General features: G+C 34.7%; 1 protein-coding gene across 18 annotated transcripts in view; it reads right to left on the minus strand.

Moving 5' to 3' along the window:
* Positions 1-23,351, minus strand: part of SSBP2 (single stranded DNA binding protein 2) — a 329,776-nt gene that overhangs the window by 242,314 nt on the left and 64,111 nt on the right. For all 18 annotated transcript variants that reach the window (XM_082378337.1, XM_082378330.1, XM_082378344.1 and 15 more), the window contains 2 exons: positions 16,910-16,982; positions 6,828-6,889 (listed from right to left, as the gene is read on the minus strand). In XM_082378337.1, coding sequence (XP_082234463.1) covers positions 6,828-6,889; positions 16,910-16,982 — 135 coding nt within the window. The remainder of the gene's footprint in view (positions 1-6,827; positions 6,890-16,909; positions 16,983-23,351) is intronic.

Below are 23,351 nucleotides of genomic sequence, written 5' to 3' on the forward strand. Positions count from 1 at the left end.
TCATTTCCTGAGTAACCTAGGGCAACCACCTCCTCACCCTACACAAGCCGCCAGTGATCCATGGATGTCTCAAGACAGACTGGACTCAGAAAAGACAACTTTCCTGAGTCATTTATATCTACTGTCTGGAATTAGCCACTCATGATGCTCAAAAGGGGGCTGTAATTAGTGTCTTATTAATAGTGGGCCACTAAATTCTGCTCCCTATTTAAGAAATAATATCTGTTACTGAGATGAGTACTGGTTACAATTCAGAAAACTTTAATTCTGAGTTTGATCTTGAGCAAATACTTTTGTTCCATAGTTTTTTTATGTAAAGAGAAAATATCTGTTATGTATTTTACAGACTTTTGTGCAGATACAAAGATGATTTACACTAAAGTACTTTTAAAATAAGTATAAAGGTATTAAAAGTATTCTAGAAAAGTCTCATAGAGTTATTATGGCCAGAAAGAAAGTTTTCTTATTTAGTAAAATTTGCCTCAATTTCCTTTCTAATCCTTTGCATTTAATGGAAGATTCCGTCAGTTTTTTTTTTACAATGTCTTCTCCCCACCAAATCTTCCTCTGTATTCCACATTCCTTTCCTACTCTCCCAGACACATTTCGCTTCTCCCCTATAGCCTGACCACCTGTGTTCTTTGCTTTCTCTCTTGCTAATACTATTTATTCCCTTATCACTGTGATTATACTCTTCTTCTGTCCTAGTTGTTGCCTACATTGTCTTATATTGATGTTTAGTTTAACTTAATTCAAGTAAATAATTAGCTACGCAATGCCTATTACAGGCAAGAACTAATGAGTAAGAACTAGTCTGCCAATTACAAATATTATACCATTTTAGTAAGCCTGTTGACTAATTCCAATGCTATTATTTTCACATAAGTATTTGGTTATTCTTAGCTATACCTGATGTCATCGTTAGATTCTAAAATCATTAGAGTGCTAGCGTGCTGCAAGATTTGACTTTCCACTGCCAAGTGGCAGAAACTGGATTATCATGATAATCTTAGTTATTAGTTTATTTTCTCTGCAATGTTATACATATTTAATTACAGGATATAAATACATAAGCCCAAAGTTACTTCAAAAGGTGTTTTACATATAATATTAAATAAAAATGAGTCACAGTTTCTGCCATGAAAACTTTAAATAGGAAGTTTCAAAAAGTGTGTATTTTTGAATTACACAAATCTAAAAGGACATTAATTTCAGAGGAAAGAAGTTTCTTGCCATTTGTATTTCTGAAATTCATGGAAGAGAGTTGGGAACTTTTAATTAAAGCATACTAAGAGGAAATATGCTTTCAAGAGGGATTTGATCAAGGTAAATGCAATGAACACAGGAGGGAGGCCTAAGAAATATGACAGCACTGGGGCATGGTGCAAACTGGGAAAGAAGAAAAGAAATGATAAGGGAAATCATATCAAAAACAAGAAAAACAGTTCCAGAAAGTAAAATCACACACTTTCCTCTATCCCATACTAAAAGGAGAAATTCCCCTCCTCCTCTCTCTCCAAGGCCTTTGCCCCTCATCTCTCCTGTAGTTTATTCTGCATTTTTGTGCATGTTTATTGCTCTTTCATGCATCTTCAACCTCTCCTACTCTTTTCACCTCAATCTATACACATGCTCAAATCTATTCAATTTTAAAAATAAAAATGTTAGGTCCTGTTCCATTGTTAATCCTGAAACTACTACACACATCACCACACACTTCAACTACTCTCCATAAACCTGGAGCTGGAAAAATGAAATATAACAGCCTTCTAAATTTCACTTTCACTACTCCACTGAAACTGTTCTCCCCAAGACCACCAAAGTTCACTTTACTTCCCGATTCAGGAAAATACTTGTTGTTGTTGTTTTTTACTTTTACCTGCTACAGATTTAATCTCTCCTTTGAATGCCTTTCCTGGTTCCCATACATTATTCTTTCCTGATTACCCTCCTTCCTCTCTAAGTATTTTGTTTTGAGGCTCCTCTTTATCCACCTACACTTAAAGGTTGACTTTGCCCAGAGTCCCAACCCCAGGCCCTGCTCTTACTTGTTACACTGGCAGTTTCACCCATGAACACTCTTCCCTACAGTATAGTCTATGCTGATAATTCCCAAACCATTATGGGCCTGTCTCAGACCTACAGATCCAGATCTCTGACTGTATAGGGCATCTCTCTCTGAATGTGACACAGGCATCTCAAAATTTAATCTGTCCGAGCTAAATCATGGTCTTTTTCCCAAAGCCTGTTGCTCTCTCTATACTCCCTCACTCAATCAATGGCATCAGTGTTCATCCCACCATCCAAATCTAAAACTTGGCAACTTCTTCATTCACCTCCAATCTATTCCACTCAGTGTTCACTATCTGGGGTCCATCACCTAATAACCTTTCAACTGGACAATAACAACTGCCCTGTAAACTAGACTCTGCCTCTGCTCTCAATCCTCTTCAATCCATGTCTATGGTAATGCCAGGTATCTAAAAGCACAAAGCTAATCATGTCATATACCTTGTTTAAGATCTTTGAGTTCTAGTCCAAAGTCCTTGATGCACTCCAGGACTTCGTAGTCTGACCCCTGCCTTTGTTTCTAGCCTTATATTCTATCACTTCATAGTACTGCATCTACAATTCAACTGATCCAAGAGACCTGCCTTTCCTTGAATGCATAAGGATCACTTTTAAGATTTCATGCTAACTATTCCTTGCCCAAAATACCATTTTCTCACTCAACTTTCAAATCAGCTCAGATTCACTTTCCCTGTGTAGCCTTTCCTACCTCTTCCAAGCTGATGTAAGTATTCCTCCTGTATTGCTATTATAACCAGTACATACCTCAGTTATAATACTATTAATTGTTTATCTCCCCTACTACTTATTCCCTTGAAGGCAGCATAATTTTGCACAGTAAATATTTGGTGAAAAGGCTTAAACAACAGGAAAACTCCACTTACAAATATTCTATAAAAGACAGAAGTGAGAAGAAGTCATAAAAATGCAACTGGTCCATCCAACAGGGACTTTTAGTATAACCAAATGATCAAGCAGTAAGTTCTCAAAGAATACACGTTATCCTAATCATCTGGACCTCAATAGCAGCGACAGCTTTCCCAGTCAGAAAAAAAAAAAAAAAAAAGACAACCTGAAAAAAGGCAGTTCTGAATCCCTAACCTAGGGCACAGATTATGAAGCCCAGCTCTAAAGAGTTAAGGATAAAAAGGTCAGGCATCTCAATATTGTCAAGATATCAGTTCTTCCAAACTTGATCTATAGATTCAATGCAATCCCAATCAAAATCCCAACAAGTTATTTCATGGATATTGACAAACTGATTCTAAAGTTTATAAAGGAAAAAGACCCAGAATAGCCAACACAATAATAAAGAAGAACAGAAATGGAAGACTGATACTACCCAACTTTAAGACTTATTATAAAGCTACAGTAATCAAGACAGTGTGATATTGGTAAAGAAGAGATAATACATCAATGGGACAGAAAACAGAGCCCACAAATAGTCCCATATAAATATAGTCAACTGATCTCTGACAAAGGAATAAAGGCAATACAATGGAGCAAAGATAGTCATTTCAACAAATGATACTGCAACAACTAGACAACACCCCATGCAAAAAAAAAAAAAAAAAAGAATCTAGACACTAGAAATCCTTCACAAAAATTAACTCAAAATGGATCACAGACCTAGATGTAAGGTATAAAACAATAAAACTCCTAGAAGTTAACTTACAAGAAAACCAAGATAATCTTGAGTATGGCAATGACTTTTTAGGTATAACATTAAAGGCACAATACATAAAAGAAATAATTGATAAACTAGATTTTGTTAAAATTAAAAACTTCTGTTCTGCAAAGGGCAATGTCAAGATAATGAGAAGACGAGCCACAGACTGGGAGAAAATATATGCAAAACACACATCTGATAAAAGACTGTTATTCAAAATACATAAAGAACTTTTAAAACTCAACAATAAGAAAAAAAACAACTCAATTAAAAAATGGGCCAAAGACCTTAACAGATACCTCACCAAAAAAGATACACAGATGACAAATAATCATATGAAAAGATGCTCCACGTCGTTGTATGTCATCAGGGAAATGCAAATTAATACAATGAGATACCACTACACACCTATTAGAATTGCCAAAATCTGGAACACTGATAGCAACAAATGCTAGCCAGGATGTGGAGCAACAGAAACTCTCATTTGTTGCTGGTGGGAATGAAAAATGGTACAACCAGTCTAGAAGACAGTCTGGCAGCTTCTTACAAAACTAAACATATTCTTAGCATATGATCCAGCAATTACACTCTTTGGTATATACCCAAAGGAACTAAAAATGTATGACTACATAAAAACCTACACATGGATGTTTATAACAGCTTTTTTTATAATTGCCAAGCTTGGAAGCAACCAAGATGTCCTTCAGTAGGTGAATGAATAATTAAACCATGGTACATCCAGACAATGGAATATTATTCAGCACTAAAAGAAAAGAGCTATCAAGCCATGGAAAGGCATGGAGAAACTTTAAATGCATATAACTTAGGACAGTGAAAATACTCTGTATATTACTATAATTGTGGATACATGTCATTATACATTTGTTCAAACCCATAGAATGTACAACACCAAAAATGAACTGTAATGCAAATTATGGACTTTGAGTAATTTAGTGTGTTAAAGTAGGTTCATCAATTACAACAATGTACCACTCTGGTGGGGAATGTTGATAATGGGAAGGCTATATATGTGTGGAAGCAGGAGGTATAAGGAAAGTCTCTACCTTCCCCTCAATTTTGTTGTGAACCTCTGAAACAGCTGAAAAAAAAAAGTCAGGCCTCTGCTGGATTTAAGGCCCACAGTCATGGCTGGCTACACACAATGATCAGGAAAGCTTAGGATCTGGGCAGTTTCCTGGAAGAGGGGATCCACAGCCTTTCATCAGTTCTCAGGACATTAAAAACACTGAAAATAATGTACCTTTTGCATGTGCTAGATTTAAATTAAAATAAATATGGTCTAAAAATATTTATGCTCATTATTTACAATTTCTTTGATATCTCTAACTAAGTAAAAATTTCTTAAAATACCAAAACCACAGAGGAAGAGCTCCCCTGAATCTAAGAGCCATAGAAAAAGGAAGGGCAAGAGCAGATTTAAGAGCTATACCTTCTGATAGCAAAGACCAAAAAAACTCAAGTCTGATGGAAGCAAAAAGCCAAAGTATTCAGTGAGTTTTTGTCAACCATTTACAGTACGAGGATAGGTTAAATTCATGAGGAAGGGAGAAAAACAGAAATAGGTGCAAGAAATAGAATTAATTCTATAATGAAAAACTTAAAATCCTCATTTTGTTAACCCACTAATCCAATAGGGACAGACTTCTAAAGTGGTTTCTTGTGCCACTTTGCAGACCTAATAGGAAACATACAAAATATAAGGGTGTCAACAAGTGGGAAACTCAACTACATTCAGCAAATAATTAAGCGTTTCTAGTCTAGATCTAGATATCATAAATACAGACTATGTAAAATGAAAAACTGACTTTTATAACACTATATGTTACAAGAGGTCAGTCTTAAACCCCAGGAAAACAGCACAATGACAGTGCTTAACTGCAGTGAACCGTTGTTCCAAATAAAGGAACAACTCTGAACCAAAGGACTGCACCTGTTCCTGCCATACGTATGTGAGACAAACAAGGGAAACCCACAACCACAACTGACCAAGTGTGGTTCTATTCACCATGGAACTTCTAGTAAAGCACATTTTCAGGGGAGAGATTAAAAAGATGATGGCATGAAGTAACGGACCAAGGAAACCATGTGTACGGCACTAGAAGAGAGCTTTTGTTTTTTCTTTTGAATAAGATGTTGAGAGATAAATGTATAAAGTACTGAACAGGAAATGCTCCTAACTGAAGAAATTTTTTAAAAATAAAAGAAAAAGAAAAGCCTAGCTGGCCCATTTGAATACCTAGACTAACAATTACTGCTGCAGAAAAGTCACATACCTGGGCATACTTGTACCACAATAAAATTTATAAGTTCTGATATCAACTGGGCCTTTAATACTGACTGACCATCTTTGTGTACATTCCTAGTCAGTTCTAGCTCTGAGTCTATACAGAATTATTTCAAACTTTTTTGGACTATTCTCTCTCCTAAAAATTTACCACCATCACCACCACTACCTTCAGTAACCTCGGGTTTAGATGAGGTCACATGGGTGGGGCCCTCATGTGCAATTAGTGCCCTTATAAAAAGAGACACCAGAAGGCTAGTTTGTTAGCTAGCACGTGCTTGGTCTCTCTCTCTCATTCTCTGTTATGTGCTCACTCTCTCTTTCCCTCTCTCTCTCTCTGCCATGTGAGGACACAGTAAGAAGGCAGCCATCTACAAGCCAGGAAGAGAGTTCTCACCAGAAACAGACCATGCTCAGCAGCTTGATCTTGGATTTCTAGCCTCCAGAACTGTGTGAAAATAAATTTCTGTTGTTTAAGCCACCCAGTCTATGGTATTTTATTACGGTAGCCAAAGCTGACTAATACAATATCATACTTATAGCTGGAGATTCCACACACTGGTCACAATTCCAGCTTGATTTAATAGAAGTATCTTTAAGTTAAATAACATTAATGCTGGTTTTGAGTTTATTTGTTTTTTATTCTTCTAAGTGCTACCTTTCAGAAAATAATTGTAGAAAATGAAAAAGTATAAATGAGAGGCATGAAATCATAAACAGGTACAGTGCAGGCCTACTGAAATGCATCACCAATCTAGTGAAAATGGAATTAAAGATACTTACCACCACCAAGAATGTAAGAATCCTGGTGGTTCCCCCAATGTGATGTTTTTTTCCCATCTTATCTAAAATGAATAAAAGAGATATTAAATACTTTCCTAATAATACTTTTCTTACACATATTATAAAGCAATATTTTTCCATTTAAAATATTATGATAATATATAAGATTTTCATGTTATTCTTTACTCAAGTTTTAAAAATACTCATTTTATATTGTGATTTCCTGACTGGATAGTTTGAGAGAAGATGCCACCATTATTTTCCTGAATTTGCTTCCCACTGTGCCATAATTTCAGAAGATATTTCAAGATCTTAAGACACATGAAAATCACCATTATTAACACCAATATGAAAATCAGTTATCACCACTAACCCAGAAATTTGCAAGAGATTGGGCTTAATATGTAGACTCTAAATTATACTCTAAGGATTGAATTTTTTAATAAGTTCCTTATTTGAGGGGATTGGAGTAAGAAGGTATATGACTTCCATAAGAATTTTTAAAAGATGGTGACATAAACTTTCCAATTATTTATATTTCAGATGAGTTGGAGTTCACTATAATAAACATTTAAAACAAGGTCAATATTCTCAAAATTACAAGTTCTGACTAAATGCTTTTTACAAATTAAATTTAAAAATTGGAAAGCTGTGTGGGTGTTCATACAGTGCCTTTTTTAAGCATTGGATCACAGTCAACAGAAAGGATAAAAATCTTTGCATTCAGGTAGATAATATTTTAGTAAGGAAGATAGACCATAAACAAGCAAACAAACAAAAAAAGGAAATTGTATTTACATTAGAAATAGAAGGTGACAAATGCTGTGGAGGAAAACAAAACAGTGAAGGAGGATAAAGAGAAAAGGTAAATGTAAGTTATAATTTTAGCTAAGGTGATCCAGCTTTGAAAACAAACAATCCTTATGTATAAGTATATCCTGTAGTTTTTTAAATAATTAAAAATATTTAACAATACTCCAATCAATAAAATGTGCCCACAGGCCCTTAACACTACTAGGAAGTAAACAACTATAATTATAGATTTCAAAAAATTCAAGGAATCCTTTCTATCACCTACTATGGAAGAAGTTATCCCAAAAGGATAAAAAACAAAAACATTTAAAAATAAAAACTTAAGAAGTGGCCCTAAATGTAAAAAAAGAAAAAAAATCAAAACCTCTCTAAGGAAGAGATGCAAAACTTAAGTGCAATTAAAATAACTGAAACTGATTACATTTTTAGAGTTCTTATGTATACAAAATATAAACCACTGGGAACCTTGACATAGACAAGTAATTTGCTCTCAAAAAACAAACAAACTTTCTAAAGATTAGAGAATTATATATGTGATAACCATTTTAAAAAAGAGCTAAAAGGTGAAACTCTAGCAATTAATGAACTTGAATTTATAAAGTCTAAATGTGATCTATGAACCAGAGCATGTTATATAAATGTAAGCCAGATCCTAGCTTGAATTCTCCTAAGCAGTAACACTCAAAAAAAAAATTTTTAATGTATACTACCTTTTATCTGATAATTTCAGTTGATCAATATTCTATCTTTTTGGTTCATGAAAAAATAAGGAATGGTACTTAATGAATCTTATGAGAAATAAAACTCTGATGTCCTGCTAAAGTTATGATTTAGTCAGAAACTTGTGTCTCATCTTTCTCTCAATCCTTTCTCTTACCATTTTTTCACTAGTCTTCTTGAAAGGGCATAATAATGGACCTCACAGATGTGCCCCAGACATACTAATATTCCTAACCCCCGGAATCATCCTAAGCATATAAACAGTAAGTTTTTTAAAGTAGTGTCCTTATGTTTCATCTCAGTTCATCTTGACTTTACATAATACAACTGTGAAATAATTAAAAGGAGAATGTGAGATGACTTATGAAGAGTCAAAGTAGCGTGACTAGCTCTCAGTGCCAGACTGTGCTGGAGGTAGGATTAGACTCACAGTCTAACATGAGTCCCACTGCACCACATCAGCTACTAAGCAGTCTCCTTCCTGTACCTTCACAACTTCCACAACCAATCATCAGCTATTTCAGGAGATAAGGTACTCTAGGAAAATAACTATATGGTTTATATTTGATATGGTCTTTCACAAGAGGAAGTCTGAAGGTAAAGCATCTGTATTTTAAACAGTATTACATCTTATTATTCCTAAGAGAAACTCAAAATGTTTCACATACATCATCTTTTTCATCCTCAAACATTCTTTACTATATCGTGAGTAAAGTTCATCTTTCTCACTTTAAATTGCAAGTCTGTGGCAGAAACAGCTAAAACTTTGGTCCATCATACTGAAGTTAACACAAAACTCACAGTTATTCAATGAACAACAACTAACGTTTTAGGTATTTGCAAAGAAGAGGTCGTTATACATAGGAATATGTTTCCATAGTGAATGGTATTTTTTGCCTCCAAACTAATTACTACTCTAGATATTACTTGTTTAGAGAAAGCATGAGATGATGCTCAAGAAAACAGAACCTGATCTATAGAAAACTTTGGCACATTTACTGCAGCATTTTTAGAAACAATGAAAATTAGAAACAACCTGAAAAACATTCACCAATAGTGAATGTAAAATAAATTTTGGTGCTTAAATACTACAGAACAGTGTGTAATCATTAAAATGAATAAGATATATCTATATGGAAAAATAGCCATGCTATATTGGTTTTTCAAACTGGAGATTACAAAAGGTTGGAGAACAAATACATATAGTATAAAACCTTTCCTGTTTAAAAAGAAATGTATGAATATGTAGATGTGCATTTGGGTGTATGCATATTAAAAATGACACCAAACTTACAACTATTATCTCTGGAAAAAGCTAAAGGAAGACTTTCATTTTAAAATCATATTCACATCCACATATGTAGTTTAATTTTTTTAGCAAACGTGTATTAATGATGGATGGGGTTGAGGAATAGCCAGAAAATACTTCTAAATGTCAACAGTCATTTTAGGAACAATTCTTCTGCTATTTATGAAGAGGCATTTTCTGTTGTACTGAGTTTCATGGGCTTCAGGCTTGTTTAGGTGTTTAAGCGGCATCTGTGCAAACAATCTCTCTCTCTTTATTCTATTTTTCCTTCTTGCATTATTCCAGGCCCAATGTGTAGTCCCTAGTCCTTAGGCTTTTTGCTGTTTAATCATCCACCTCCCTTCCTTCCGACATTAGTCCAGCTAAAGGCCGTATTCTCCTGTAACCTTGTAAATCCCAAGGCCAATTCCCACTGCCATATTCTGCATCTGAGGGCCCTGTCTGTGATTATGCAGTGTCTCTATCATATGATCTAGTGTTTTCAGCATCTCTATGTAAATGCACAGCCAAACATTGAATCATGAATGAAAGGTATATTGGCAAGAGTAAGACATGCCATATGGTTTATATCTGAAAATTATAAATTACAAACTATCACTATCTGATAGCAATTCTTCTTCTAGGAATTTATTCTATAAATATGGTCACATGTGCAAAATTATATATGAAACAATTTTCATTGAAGCATCATTTGTAATTGCAAAAGACTGGAAACAATCTAAATGTCCATCAGTAGGGGGCTGGTGAAATTATGGCACATTTCATAGAACGAAATACCCTACAACCACAAATAAAGAATTATAAATTTAATGAACCAATATAAAACAACTGAAGTCGAACAAGTGAAACAAAAATCAAAGCACAGAACAGAGCGTATAATAAAAAAAATTTGTGATACACACACATACAAACATATATACATACACACACACACATTTACTTATCATCTCATCATCATTTGCTTCCAGTAAGGTATACTGGTCAGTTACCTATTATCTCTCTGCCCCAAACCCACCCCTCCTACACTCCATTCTACACTTGGTGCTTGGATTCTGAAAATTACATTTCCTAGGCTCCTTGCCAGCCAGTTTCCTGTTAAGTTCTGCTATCAGGAGACACTAGTAGGAGATCAAAAGGCAGGAGGAAGAAGAGAAGTTTCCTGCCCCTGGCTCCAAAGGAGTAGTTGCTGGTTGCAGCAGGAGCAACAAAGCCGAGGTGGGGCAATTCTGGATGTCGACAGCACCTTTTTTGGGGGGTTCCAGCCTCATCAATGTGGGACCACTTTAGACAGTCAACAGCATCTCCAACAGCACAGCAGTTCATGTGAAGCTCATGGGATACAAACTTTACAGAGTATTCCTAAAACCTTTCATACTTTTTGAAAACCAATATTAAAAAAATTAATACCCTGAAAGGATAAAGCTAGTTCCTGTGTTAAGAAAAGAATGCATACCTATGTACACATTTGTTGCTAGACAAAATCCTGAGACTTCTAATTTAGATATAATCCACTGTTCCTACTAATTTTCTAAAACCTTCCATGTATAGAAGTATCGGTGCATCCATACAACTAAACTAAATGTAAAAAACAGTAAAAATTTTTCCATCCTAATTTTAAAAAGTAAAGCTGATAGATGTGTAACAGGAAGAAAAATCTGACTGTACTTTGAAGCAGATATAATCCAAAACTGTGCTGTTCAATGTGGTACTCATTAACCACATGTGGCTCTTTACATTTAAAATTAATTGAATATTCCTCAATTGCTCTAGCCACTTTTCAAGGGCTCAGTAGTCACATGTGACTAGTGGAGAACTTACTATACAGCAGAGATTAGAGATCATTTCCATAATCATGGGAAGTTTTATTGAATAGTCCTGCTCTGCTTTAGAAGGAAGGTAGAAGTCCTCTTAAAAAGGAATACCCTTTATTGGGAAAACTCCTTGATGCATATGAAGGAAACAGGAAAGTTAAGGCAAAGAAAAGGTATCAGCCATAAGGAGGAGAAGCAGCAGGGCTGTAATACTTAGTGAGAGCAAGAAATTACAGCAAGAGAACCATACTGTCCTCCCTCCCCCTAGTAAGCCCCAGAGATGTTAGCGAGGACTTGAGACAACCTATTATATTAGGGATTAGAGCTGGAGCCATTTTGCTAGAAAAGGTAGCCCCAGGAGGTAGGAGGATTGTGGGCCATCCAGGTGACAGATACTTGGAGCACACACGTGCACGTAGGATATATATTTATACTTGTACTCTAAAGAAATAAACTACACACGATAGAAAAGAGGGGAATTCCTTGGCAGTCCAGTGGTTAGGACTCAGGGCTTTCACTGCCAGGGCCCAGGTCCAATCCCTGGTCAGGGAACTAAGATCCCATAGCAAAAAAAAAAAAAAAAAAAAAAGAAAAGAATCAGTCAAGCATTAAAATAACACCTTTGAGCATTTACCACATGCCAGGCCCTTCAAATCACTTTACATGTAGTAACTCAATTAAACCTCAGCGCCACTTTAAAGTATTATTATGATTATCTTCTTTTTATAATTAAGAAAACTGAATGAGTAAATATAATGTAGAACACAATTCAAATCCAGCAGTGTGGCCCTTAAGTGATCGCTCTTACCCACTACACTATGTTGCCTCCAAATTAAAGTTCAAGAAACAGGTAAGGTAAGGAAATTATTATTATTATTTTGTCTCTTCATATAGGTGAAAAAATAAACAGAACAGAATTTTGGAGTCTATGGAGTTCAATAATTTAGCATTCCTAATAAAATCTGAAGAAACAATCCATTAGATATTTTTAAGCTTCTATTTCTGGCTAACTTATTGGCTAATTTATGGCAAATAAGGGCTAGTAATATAGTATAAACAATGTAAAATTTTTAAGAAGAGAAAAAAAAACTAGATCTCTGCAACACTCTAATTCTTAATTTTATTTGCTACAGACACCAAGCCTCATTCTGAGGCATGAATACCATACAAAATTTCAGAAACAAGCAGGAATTATCTTTGCATAATGAAATAATATAACGCAGGAAAAGAATCGTTTTTAAAGAACCCAAAATAACAAAAATTGATATAGAATTGCAAAGAAGATTTCTTAGCATTCTGTTTATAATTATTGAATACTGAAAGATAATAAAATATAAAGCAGAGGAGGGGCTCTGTATTGAGAATATTTCTAAAGAATATTCCATTTTGTCCTCTTGGTGGTAAGAAAATGAAAAGTCATACAAACTACATTTAGGATTCAGGTAGTGGTTTAGGATCTATGATGAATCAGAGATAACAATGACCTTTAACACAGCCTGGCTAGAGAAATGTTTTAATTTCTACTGTTATCCCAATGTTATCTCTTTTAACTAAGAAAAAAAATAGCTGGGCTAATAGTGCCCTACTATTCTGACTGATAACAAAAGCTATCAGAAGCAGTCCAATTTCTGACAGGCTAGGCCAAGGGCAGTATAAGAAAGGCTAAGCCCAAGTGAGAGATTAGGCTGCTGAGATACACATCTTACTTGTTCAGATGATGCCTGGAGTTCCAACTTGACCTTCTCACAACTTCATCCAGAAAGCAAACCCATATAAACGAAAGAGGTGGCCCAGCACAGTAAATCCTGGCTCACAAGGGCTCATTAACATCATAGTCATCTATATCCTCATTCATCCTGAGGGAGAATGCCGAAATTGGAAGAAGCATTCTACTTCGCCTTGAACCAGTGTGAGAACATCGAATACTTGAGTAATTGGTGCCACTTCAGTCATTTCCTTTTTATCACAAATACCCAACCCAAATAAATAGGTCCCCCTGATTTTTAAGTTCCTTGTATAACAGTTCTGAATTAGGTAAAAATCTGGGTATAGAGTAAGAATTTAGATAAGATGGTCCTTCACTACTCAAATAACTGAAGAAGTCATTCTACAATGAGCAGCCTTAAATTTTCCAGATGATCCAAGTGAAAGGAAGAGAGAAAGCAATGCTAAATAGGGTACAAAGCTCTAAAAGATTACATTCTCCTTTCTTTGTTGTCCATAGTTAAAGAGGATGGGTACTGCCATTCACACAGACACTGCAGTACAAACCTAACGATGCTATTCTTTTACTTAAAAGAATAAAAGTTCTCTTTTGCCGAGAAGATAAGTCCAAGCTTCTTGGCAGAATATGCAAAGGCTTTTAGGTAAGAATGCACTATCAGCACAGAGAGGTGGAGCCCTGAGAAAGCTTTCCTAGAAAAAGCTACTTCTAAGCTAGTCAAGGAGAGAAGGGGAGGAGATTTTAGGCAGTGAATAGCACCGAGTAATGCCCAGATGAGAGAAGGCTTCTGGTATGTATAGGCAAACACAAGCAGCTGGTATTATGGAAACCTAAAATATGAGGGAGGACAATATAGCAAGCTATTGAAATTTAACCAATTGAAATTACAGTCAACCCTCTCTATCTGTAGGTTTCACATCCACAGATTCAACCAACCACGGAGAGAAAATACTTGGAAAAAAAATTCCAGAAAGTTCCAAAAAGCCAAACTTGAAATTGCTTCCTACGGGCAACTATTTACATATCATTTACATTGTACTTACATCTATTACATAGCATTTGCACTGTTAAGTATTAGAAGTAACCTAGAGACGATTTAAAATACATGGGAAGATAAGTGTAGGCAATGTGCAAACACTGTGCTATTTTACATAAGGGACCTGATCTCTGTGGATTCTGGCATCCACAGCAGTGGGGTAGGGGTGGGGAGGTCCTGGAACCAATACCCAGTGGATACGGAGGGACGACTGTATCTAGAACTCTAGGGTATACTCAGCAATGGCCTATTACAAATCTACCTCCAGACTTCCATTTTAAAATCAAGGTAATTTTGTATTTTATCTTCTATTATTTTTATTTTTAAATAACTATACAAATATATATACATATATATTTCTTGTTTTAAAACATTCTACAAGTAAGGATAAAATTCCCCTTCGATTCCTTTAACATCCCCACTCCCATCAACAACTAGTCTGGAATGTATATTCTTTCAGACCTTTACTATACTTCACGTTCGTAAGTATGTACCCACAAAAATATATACGATTGCTTTATGTTCAACGATTTCCACGTAACTATTCTGGGAATCACATACACCCCTCTCCAAAGTCCAATAATATTGTGTCTTCCTGGTGAAAATAGTTTATTTTCAGCTTAACTGATTCCTCTTGTGAAACTGACCAGATTAATAATTCAGAGATATCCTCAATTTTGTATTCCAAATGCAGCCAGAGAAAATAAAATCATGGTAAATACTTGTTAAAAAATGTGTAAATCTCTTCTGGAATTATAATTTTATTTTTACCAAGTAGCTCTAGAAAAGTTGTATATCCATTGTCCATCGAGTCAGAAGCATATCAGTACAGTATCTAGTTATCTGTTCAATCCACATAACTTATTTGAGTCCTAGTACCTGAACTTCCTTAAATACGTTAGCAACATTTTTCTTTTTTGATGAAGTGATTATTAGTGTTGCTAAGAAAAAATAGTCTTGGGAACCCCCGAGGACTCAGAAAATTGAGCCAATCCAAAATGCTCCTTTATATAAGGAAAGTGACCAGTAAATTCTTTTATCAAGTTTCATCAAGTTTTCAAATGCATTAAAATAAAACTTGAAAATCTCCATAAGTAGCTTTAGTTTCTTTTAAATATAAGTTGGCAGTGATTAAGAATATAATTATTAAAAGCATTCTCTTTGCAATCTCAGTCACTTTATAATATCAAACAGTGAATGTGACTCAGAAAGGTTACAGACCAAAGTCTTCTAATTAATTATTTAATGAGATATGGATATATTAAACTTCTGTTTTGATTTAAATAAACTTTGAAATCACATTTTTATTACATGGCATATATTCCTTCAATAGTAAAACAATTGACTTCTTAAGTTCTGAGCATACCTCTCAATTTTCTTACTTGCAAACAGGCCCTAACAGTTCACATATATTAATTAATTAGATAAAAGATTGGGGGGCTACTACGTGTGTTTGTTAACTTGTGTGCTTGTTGGAGGATAGTGAATCTCAAGAAGGCTGTACCTCAGGCAGGGCACTTTGGTCAAGGGGTTGCCCGTCATATCCCTGATCTGGAAGGGGCAAACTAGTGAGATCACTAGAGACAATGTAATTTTGATCAGCACTGTCCCACAGAAACATAAACATATGCCACAAATGAGAGCCACAGATGTAATTTAAAATTTTCTAGTAATTACATTAAAAAAAGAAAAAAGAAAAATAATGTTAGTAACTTTATTTTGTCTAATATATCCAAAATATTATCATTTCAATGTGATCAAAAATTTTAAATTATTGATATTTTATATTCTTTTGTTCACACCAAGTGTTCAAAATCCCGTGTGTAACTTCATACTTACAGCACTTCTCAATTGCATTAGTCATATTTCAAGTGCTCAAAAAGTCGTATCTGGCCAGTGGCTACCATACTGGACAGCACAGATATAGAGGGGAAACCAGGGGCTTTGGAATTAACATGGACCTAAGGTTTGAATTCTAGTTCCATAACTTACTAAGCTATGTGACCATAAGCTAGTAATATAAACTCCCTGAGCCCTGTAGCTCTTATCAGTAAATCAGGAATAATACCATATGCCTTGCAAATCTCTTAAAAGAACTATAGATAATATAATATTTATTATAATTATAGATAATATGCCTGGCATATATATAACTCAATAAAATCCTCCTCATCCTCATCATTATATAAATTAGAGAAGGAAAAAATAACATTGTAAGAGAGCTCAAAGTTTAAAATATTGTGAAGGAGAAAAACAGAAAGAGAAACAAGAACTTGAAGCAAGATTATCAAAATGTTTTCTAACTGAAGTTTCAGTCATCAACCCACTATTATCCACACAAAACAAAAACCAAAACCATATTTTCCAAAATTGTGAATAATGCCAAAATAAGATATTGCTAAAACTAGAGATATGATGGTGTTTAAAGGTTCTATTTCTACAGGGAAAAAATGGCTGGAAAGTTGAGTAGGAGGTTATTTGCATGGACATGGAATTTTGGGATACTAAAAATGCTTACAAAAAATCTACAAAGAGTATATTATGCATTCTGATAACTGAGCATTCATTATAAAATACATAATGATTTTTTTTCAAATAATTGTTACAGTATATTTTTCATTCACTTATATAGGATATCAAAATACAATGCAGAAAATATACAAAACATACCTCTGATAAAAATGTCTGGGCCGATTTCTGAGCTCCTACATGGAGCAGATATTCATATACGTAGAGTGCTAACCTGTAAAATGAGTAAAATATTTATTGAGAAGAGGTATATTTAAAATTCATTCTTTAAATAATGCACACACCTTTTCATTACAGAAATATTTTTCACACTAACAGTGACAGAAAATCAACTCTTCCAACATCTTTTCAATGGGAGTTTATACACATATGTTCAGAAAGAACTTTAATTAAAATAGGACGCAAAAGAATAAGACACATTTTTTCTTGGCACGAAACACCTAAATATGGATTTTTGTCTTGGATCATCTAACTTATCAAGCCCTCAATTCCCTTTGTTATACCTAGTATGAATTACTAACTTAAAACCAAACATTAATAATTCCCATAACCTACTTGAAGGTCTAATTATTAGTAAAACAAATGAATTAAGTTATTGGACCTTTACAACAACACTATATCCTTCCATCTTTCTGGTGAATGTTAACATAAATTCCAGCTGTTTACATATCTGTATGCCAAAATGGGTGTTGAATGTCCATTTTAATATATTTGTTCAGGCACTCTCTCCTTATTCTTTAGTTTAGATTGCTAAACCAATAATATTTTAGTTTAAAAGAAATTCAAATTAACAGCAAATCACAGCATTAAGTAAACTTTAAAGGTACCAGATTATATTAAGCATTTGGGTGCTTAGAGTTTAAAGGTTAACACGGAAGTACATATAAATTTATCACTCAGATATAGAATATTAAGTATGCACTATACATTTATACTACTCTCATTATCTTGTGGATTCAGAATTTTAAGCTACACCATGTGGCTCAATTTTAGTTACGCTGTTAACAAAATATTATTCATAAACCCAAATTAGTCTGAGGCAGTATTTTTAATGATATCTTGGACTGATGCCCAGATGGCTCACAACAGTTCAGTTTCTGCTACACTGTATTTACCAATATTGAGCCAGGTTTACAGTAAACAAAACAATGTAACAATAACCACAGTTCTGTAGAGCTACTCCATTTCTCTTGCCAAGTGAATTTATGATTGTTAAAGACTGATGGCATTTGAAAAAATGAATATTTTCCCCATTTTCATGAAAACATAACATGTATTTGTCATGAAAAGGGAAAGCCTGTATATAATCACTTGCTCTGTCCATTTAATTCTTTCCATTCCAAAACTGCCAAACTCTTAAGATGAGAATTATTCTGTAGTTACTAAGCACCATGAGCAGACATCTGTTAAAGTTACTCATAGATGAAAAGTATGTTGTTGACAGTGAGTATACGAATATAATTTAGAAACATCTCCTATTCTCTTCAAGTTGAATGCCACTTCCTGGATCAGTGCTTCTCAACTCTTTTTCTACCCTAACACAGGTAGTATGTCACATCCCTGTGTGATGCTCCTTGAGGAAGGTTCATACCCCAAAGTATGTCATATGGGATATGGGAATTGAAATGTTCCTGTAGTTTCAAACAAACAAACCCAACTGGTGATTCTTATCACACATTCTTCAAACACACATATCCCACATACTCTGTCTCTCCACTAACTACTTCCAAACCCATCACATGATTCCTGACCATGATGGCAGATTTCACCTTGAAAAAAAAAATATTTGTGAATTTCTCCTGGAGAGACTGAAGCCTCAAAATTGCCTGCCAGTGGCAGTGTGGCCCTACTGCCTACGGCCCTACAGCCTCGGGTTATTCCTTGTGGCTTGTAAAATCTTGGGCCTAGAGCCATACCAGTGGTGCAGTCTGGACAAGAAAGCCAGGCCTAAGTCAAAGGCTCAGCAGTAAGGATGTTCCACCAAGCTTGGAGAAGTTGGAAGTGAGAGGCACTGAGTGAAGCAGAGGCACTGTGGTGGGTCTGGGAGGGGGGGTGCGATAAGAAAACAGACCCCAGAACAGTCAAGACCAGAGCACAACTGTTGCTGTGTCCTTGCAGTAAACACCATTCCTTAAAGTTAAGCAAGCCACTTCCTTGTAACCTCTTCTTTGTAATATTAAAGGAGATAATATATTTCTTCTATGTTTTCCCCCAATTAATTAGGTAGCAAAAAGTATATCTCTTTATAAGTAGAATTTAAAGCAACAATCTCCTCTCTCTCAATGGGCTCAGGACAGTGATTCTAAAAGACCTATTGGCGGAGGCACAGAATCAATGGGGGGAAGGGGTTTCAGACCGCAGAACTAAAGATTTTGAAGCGTCTTCCTAGGGGTGTGCTTGTCCTCCTACCCTTAGAATCTGAGCTGTAGCAGGACATCGTGTTGTTATCAACAGGATGATAAAATGGGACAGGGCTGAGAAAATCTATCTATAACACCGCCTCATATATCCATGTTCTGTAACTCCCTTGAACAAAATGAACGCTTCCCAGGCAGTCAGGACCTATACTCCAGAGAGAGTGGCAGGGAGCATCATATGGGTGAACAGTTAATCAACTCTACTGCCTTGATGACTCCAGAATACATCACTAGCAAATCTCCAACATTTTAACTACTACCTCTGTGCATAGGATTTTCCAAACCTATGTCTTTAGCCCCATCCTCTCTACCAAGCTCCAAACCTGCTTCTCCAAATTACTGTTTGAAATTTCTAGCAAGATAGCTCTCTCTTAACTTGACCACGTGCAGAGTTAAATTCACCTTCTCCCTCTGTTTACAGTACCTGTGCTCACTTTCAATGAAACACAATTTCTGAGTCTCAGTTTCCTCATTTGTAAAATGGGAAGGATACTTTCCTTGTAGTATTGTTGAAAGGATCAGACAGCACAGTAAATAGTAACAATGACTGCAACAGTTTCAGCTAATTCTGTTACATATTATATTACCAAGTCACATACTGGATTCCAACGCCACAGCCTCTCTCACATTTGCCATTCCTTTCTATCCTCCCTCCTCCTCCTGAAGAACCACTAGGAGCCACATCAATAGGAGTATTTGTTCTACCTTCAGATACAGATACTGTGTATTTCCCATTAGCTGCCTACAATAGAGGCATTAGGGCCACCAGAAGTAAGAATCTCCAGGAGGTTCTGGGGGAAAAGCCCTGCAATAAATTATTTGTGTATGAATACAAATGATTCCAGGGGAGTGAGGAGTGACACTTGTCCATCCGTGCAGATGAATCATAGCATGGTCCCTTACCTAGTGACAGGAGATCATCAAACATTTTATTCGGATTCAGTTTCTACTGGACAGTAAAAATTTAAAAATAAATATTGAATATACAAATATTTAAAATGTGTACACTCTCATATTAACATTTTCATTTTCCTTTTTAGGATCTTTAAGAAATTTAACTACTTTTGATAAAGTACAAAGTGGCTATTTAATCTAGTGGCTTATAATGTGATCCAATTACACAGAAAAAAATTAATAATCATGCAGTAAGAGTTTGTTTGCAGAAAGTAGACACAGACTTTTTTTTTAAACATTGATTAATGAAAAAGCATATCAATGATTCATGGATCATATGCCTTTAAATTACCTTCATTTCATTCTAAATTTCAAATAGATACCAATGACTGAGTTAACAAAATCATGACCAGGAATTCTAGAGAGGAATGCAAAGCCAGAATGCAAAATATATCTGAAACAGCTCAAGACCTTCTGTACTCCCTGGTTACTGCAGGCTCTTAAGCTTTAAAAGTAAGAGCAAAGGTAGAGGTTAAAATGGGAAGAGAACTGAGAATAGCCAAAGCCTGAGCCCACCTGGCACTGCCCTCAAAACAGTAATTACATATCACCTACCCATGCGATTCACACTCAACTCACTGTCCCTCAGTTACACACATATACACTCATGGGTGCCATCAAAGGCAGAACGGAAAAGTCAACCACCACTGATAAAACTTCACAATTCAAATTCTATCAATCTCCAATTCTGATAGGGTCAAATCTATTGATATTTCAACTAGACTTCATGGATTCAAAATCTCTAATAAATTTGGATGTTGACCAGTCTACAGTTTAACTTTTTAACCTATTTACAAAAGGAAAGGGGGAAATCCCACTCACTTTACTTTGCACATGATTCTAACAAAAGTGGATTTTTTTGTTAATTACAAAATATATAATTAGAAGGGAATTAAAGACATATAAAAATGAAAAGAACACAGAAAGATGTTAAACCTCTGACTACCCCCCACCAAAAAAACCCCAAATAAAATTAAAAAGCAATAATGAACTGAAAAAATAGGATATACAATCAATAGGACAACAAAAGGCTAATATGCTTAATATATAAACAGCTCATATAATATGTCCTGCCAGAATAAGAAGACCTTAATTTTTAAATAATGAGCAAGGATGGACGTTAAAGGTCAAATAAGAATGGCTACCTATGGCCAGTAAATAATCCTAAGGAAAAATATTCAACCTCCCAGCCATAAACAATATTTTAAAATTTCACCAATCAATGTACCAAAGACTCTAAAAACATTAAAGCATTCGGTGCCTAAAGGGTAATATATGGACGTGTAAATGGTACAGCTTTTCAAGAAAATAACATGGCGAAGTGAAAAGGTAAGTGAATGAGTAAAAAACACAAGTGTAGAATAGCTTGTATAGTACGCTCCCATGTATATGACACATATATTCTTCAGAGGTAATTCATATACATACAGGCACAGGAACAACAAGCTTAACTCACCAGGCTTCCCCCTCTAGTGGAAACATATGTATCCAAACAGTATCTTTTATTGCAAGGATTTTTTTCCTAGGGAGTGGGAGCCTAGGATAAGAGGCAGACTTTTTTACTGCATAAACTTTCTTCTGTTTGATTATTTCCCCGTACTTCTTCTATTACGTATTTAAAAAGAAATAAACAAGTAGATAGGAAAAAAATAATAAACCTTTTGTGAACTTTGACCCAGTAATTTCTATTCTAAAATACTATTTTAAAGAATTAATCCGAAATCCAAACAATTTATAATGAAGCTCGTGGTAAAATTATAGCAGTGAAAAACTGGCAAACTAAATATCTGATAAAAGGGGAATAGTTGGATTGTGATATATGCAGGTGATGGGAAAATATATTTTTGAAGATGTTTAATGAAGAAATGTTCGTAATTCATTGTTAAAAGTGTGAGCATATATACACAGAAATATACATACTGCATTGAGAAAAAGAGTAGAAGGAAATATGAGTTATAGCTACTGGTAGAAATATTAATAATAGAAGAAGCAACAGATGAAGTCCAACTAGTATGGATGTAGCAGAAAAACTAAATAAAGCATAAAACCAGTATGGTCTAATCAGAGTAAGAGCTAACATCCCCATGCCTCCTTCAGAAGGCCTGAGGACAACTCTTGTTATAGCACTGTCCTCTAATTAACAATCATAATGGTAGCTTTGTGTCTCCAGTAAAAGATTAAACTTTGTGCCACTCATACTATACAAAAATCTAAGATATCTTTTCAAAACCAATTTGGCAATAAGTATACGTCAAAAGCTTGCTAAAAAAAGTTCACACGCTTTGACCCAATAATTCCATTACTGGGAGTCTAGCCTAAAGAAATTATCCTAAATGTAGAAAAGCTTAATGCCCAAAAATTTTTAACCAAAGAACATGTAGAACAATCAAAATATAAATAAAAAGAAAAATGGCTAGATTTATAGTAAAATATTTTGCATTAATTTCATGTTTGAAAATATAACTCAGAATTTAGATATATTCATTCAACAAGCACCTAAGAGACTTCCCCCTGCTTAATTCTTGAACTTTAAAATGTGAGAAAATGTTATAACCATACCACCAAATAAAATTATTTCAAATTTACCTTGTGAAAATTACAAAATCTAACAAGGAAACAAATCTTTACCATTCACATGAACAAAATCTGTTACATGCTTGCCAAGAGGTATCATCTAACAGTACTAAGACAGTTAAGTATTTAACAGCACATCTACAACACATAATGTCATTTGGAGTCTAATTACAGCAAATTCTCAACTACACTTGTAAATAAGGACTTCACAGTCTGGAAAAGGGGTAAAGAATTTACTTCACTCTATAATCTAGCTATCTAATTTGAGATTAAATCTCTTGCTCTGAAGGAAATGGTAGAAAATAAGGAACTATGGATAACATATAAAAAAGGTTTTAAAGACAGTATTGTTAATTTGCAAAAAAGTTCTCCAAGCTACACATAAATAAAAGGTGAATACTACCTATAGTTCAGAGCTAATTCCTAACTCTCTCTCTACATACACATATATGTACATATGTCAATATCTATGCATGTGTGTATAATACATCTATATAAAACAAATCATTATTTCACAAAAGTCAGTCAATAAAAATGACCTAATGTGTTTAATCTGAATTTATAGAACAGTTAAAATGGATATGACTGTTTAAATCATAGAAACAATTTTTTTAATCTTATGAACAGGATTCATCAAA

Source organism: Balaenoptera borealis (genome assembly GCF_965194805.1).
Source record: "Balaenoptera borealis genome assembly, chromosome: 2".
Lineage (NCBI taxonomy): Eukaryota > Metazoa > Chordata > Mammalia > Artiodactyla > Balaenopteridae > Balaenoptera > Balaenoptera borealis.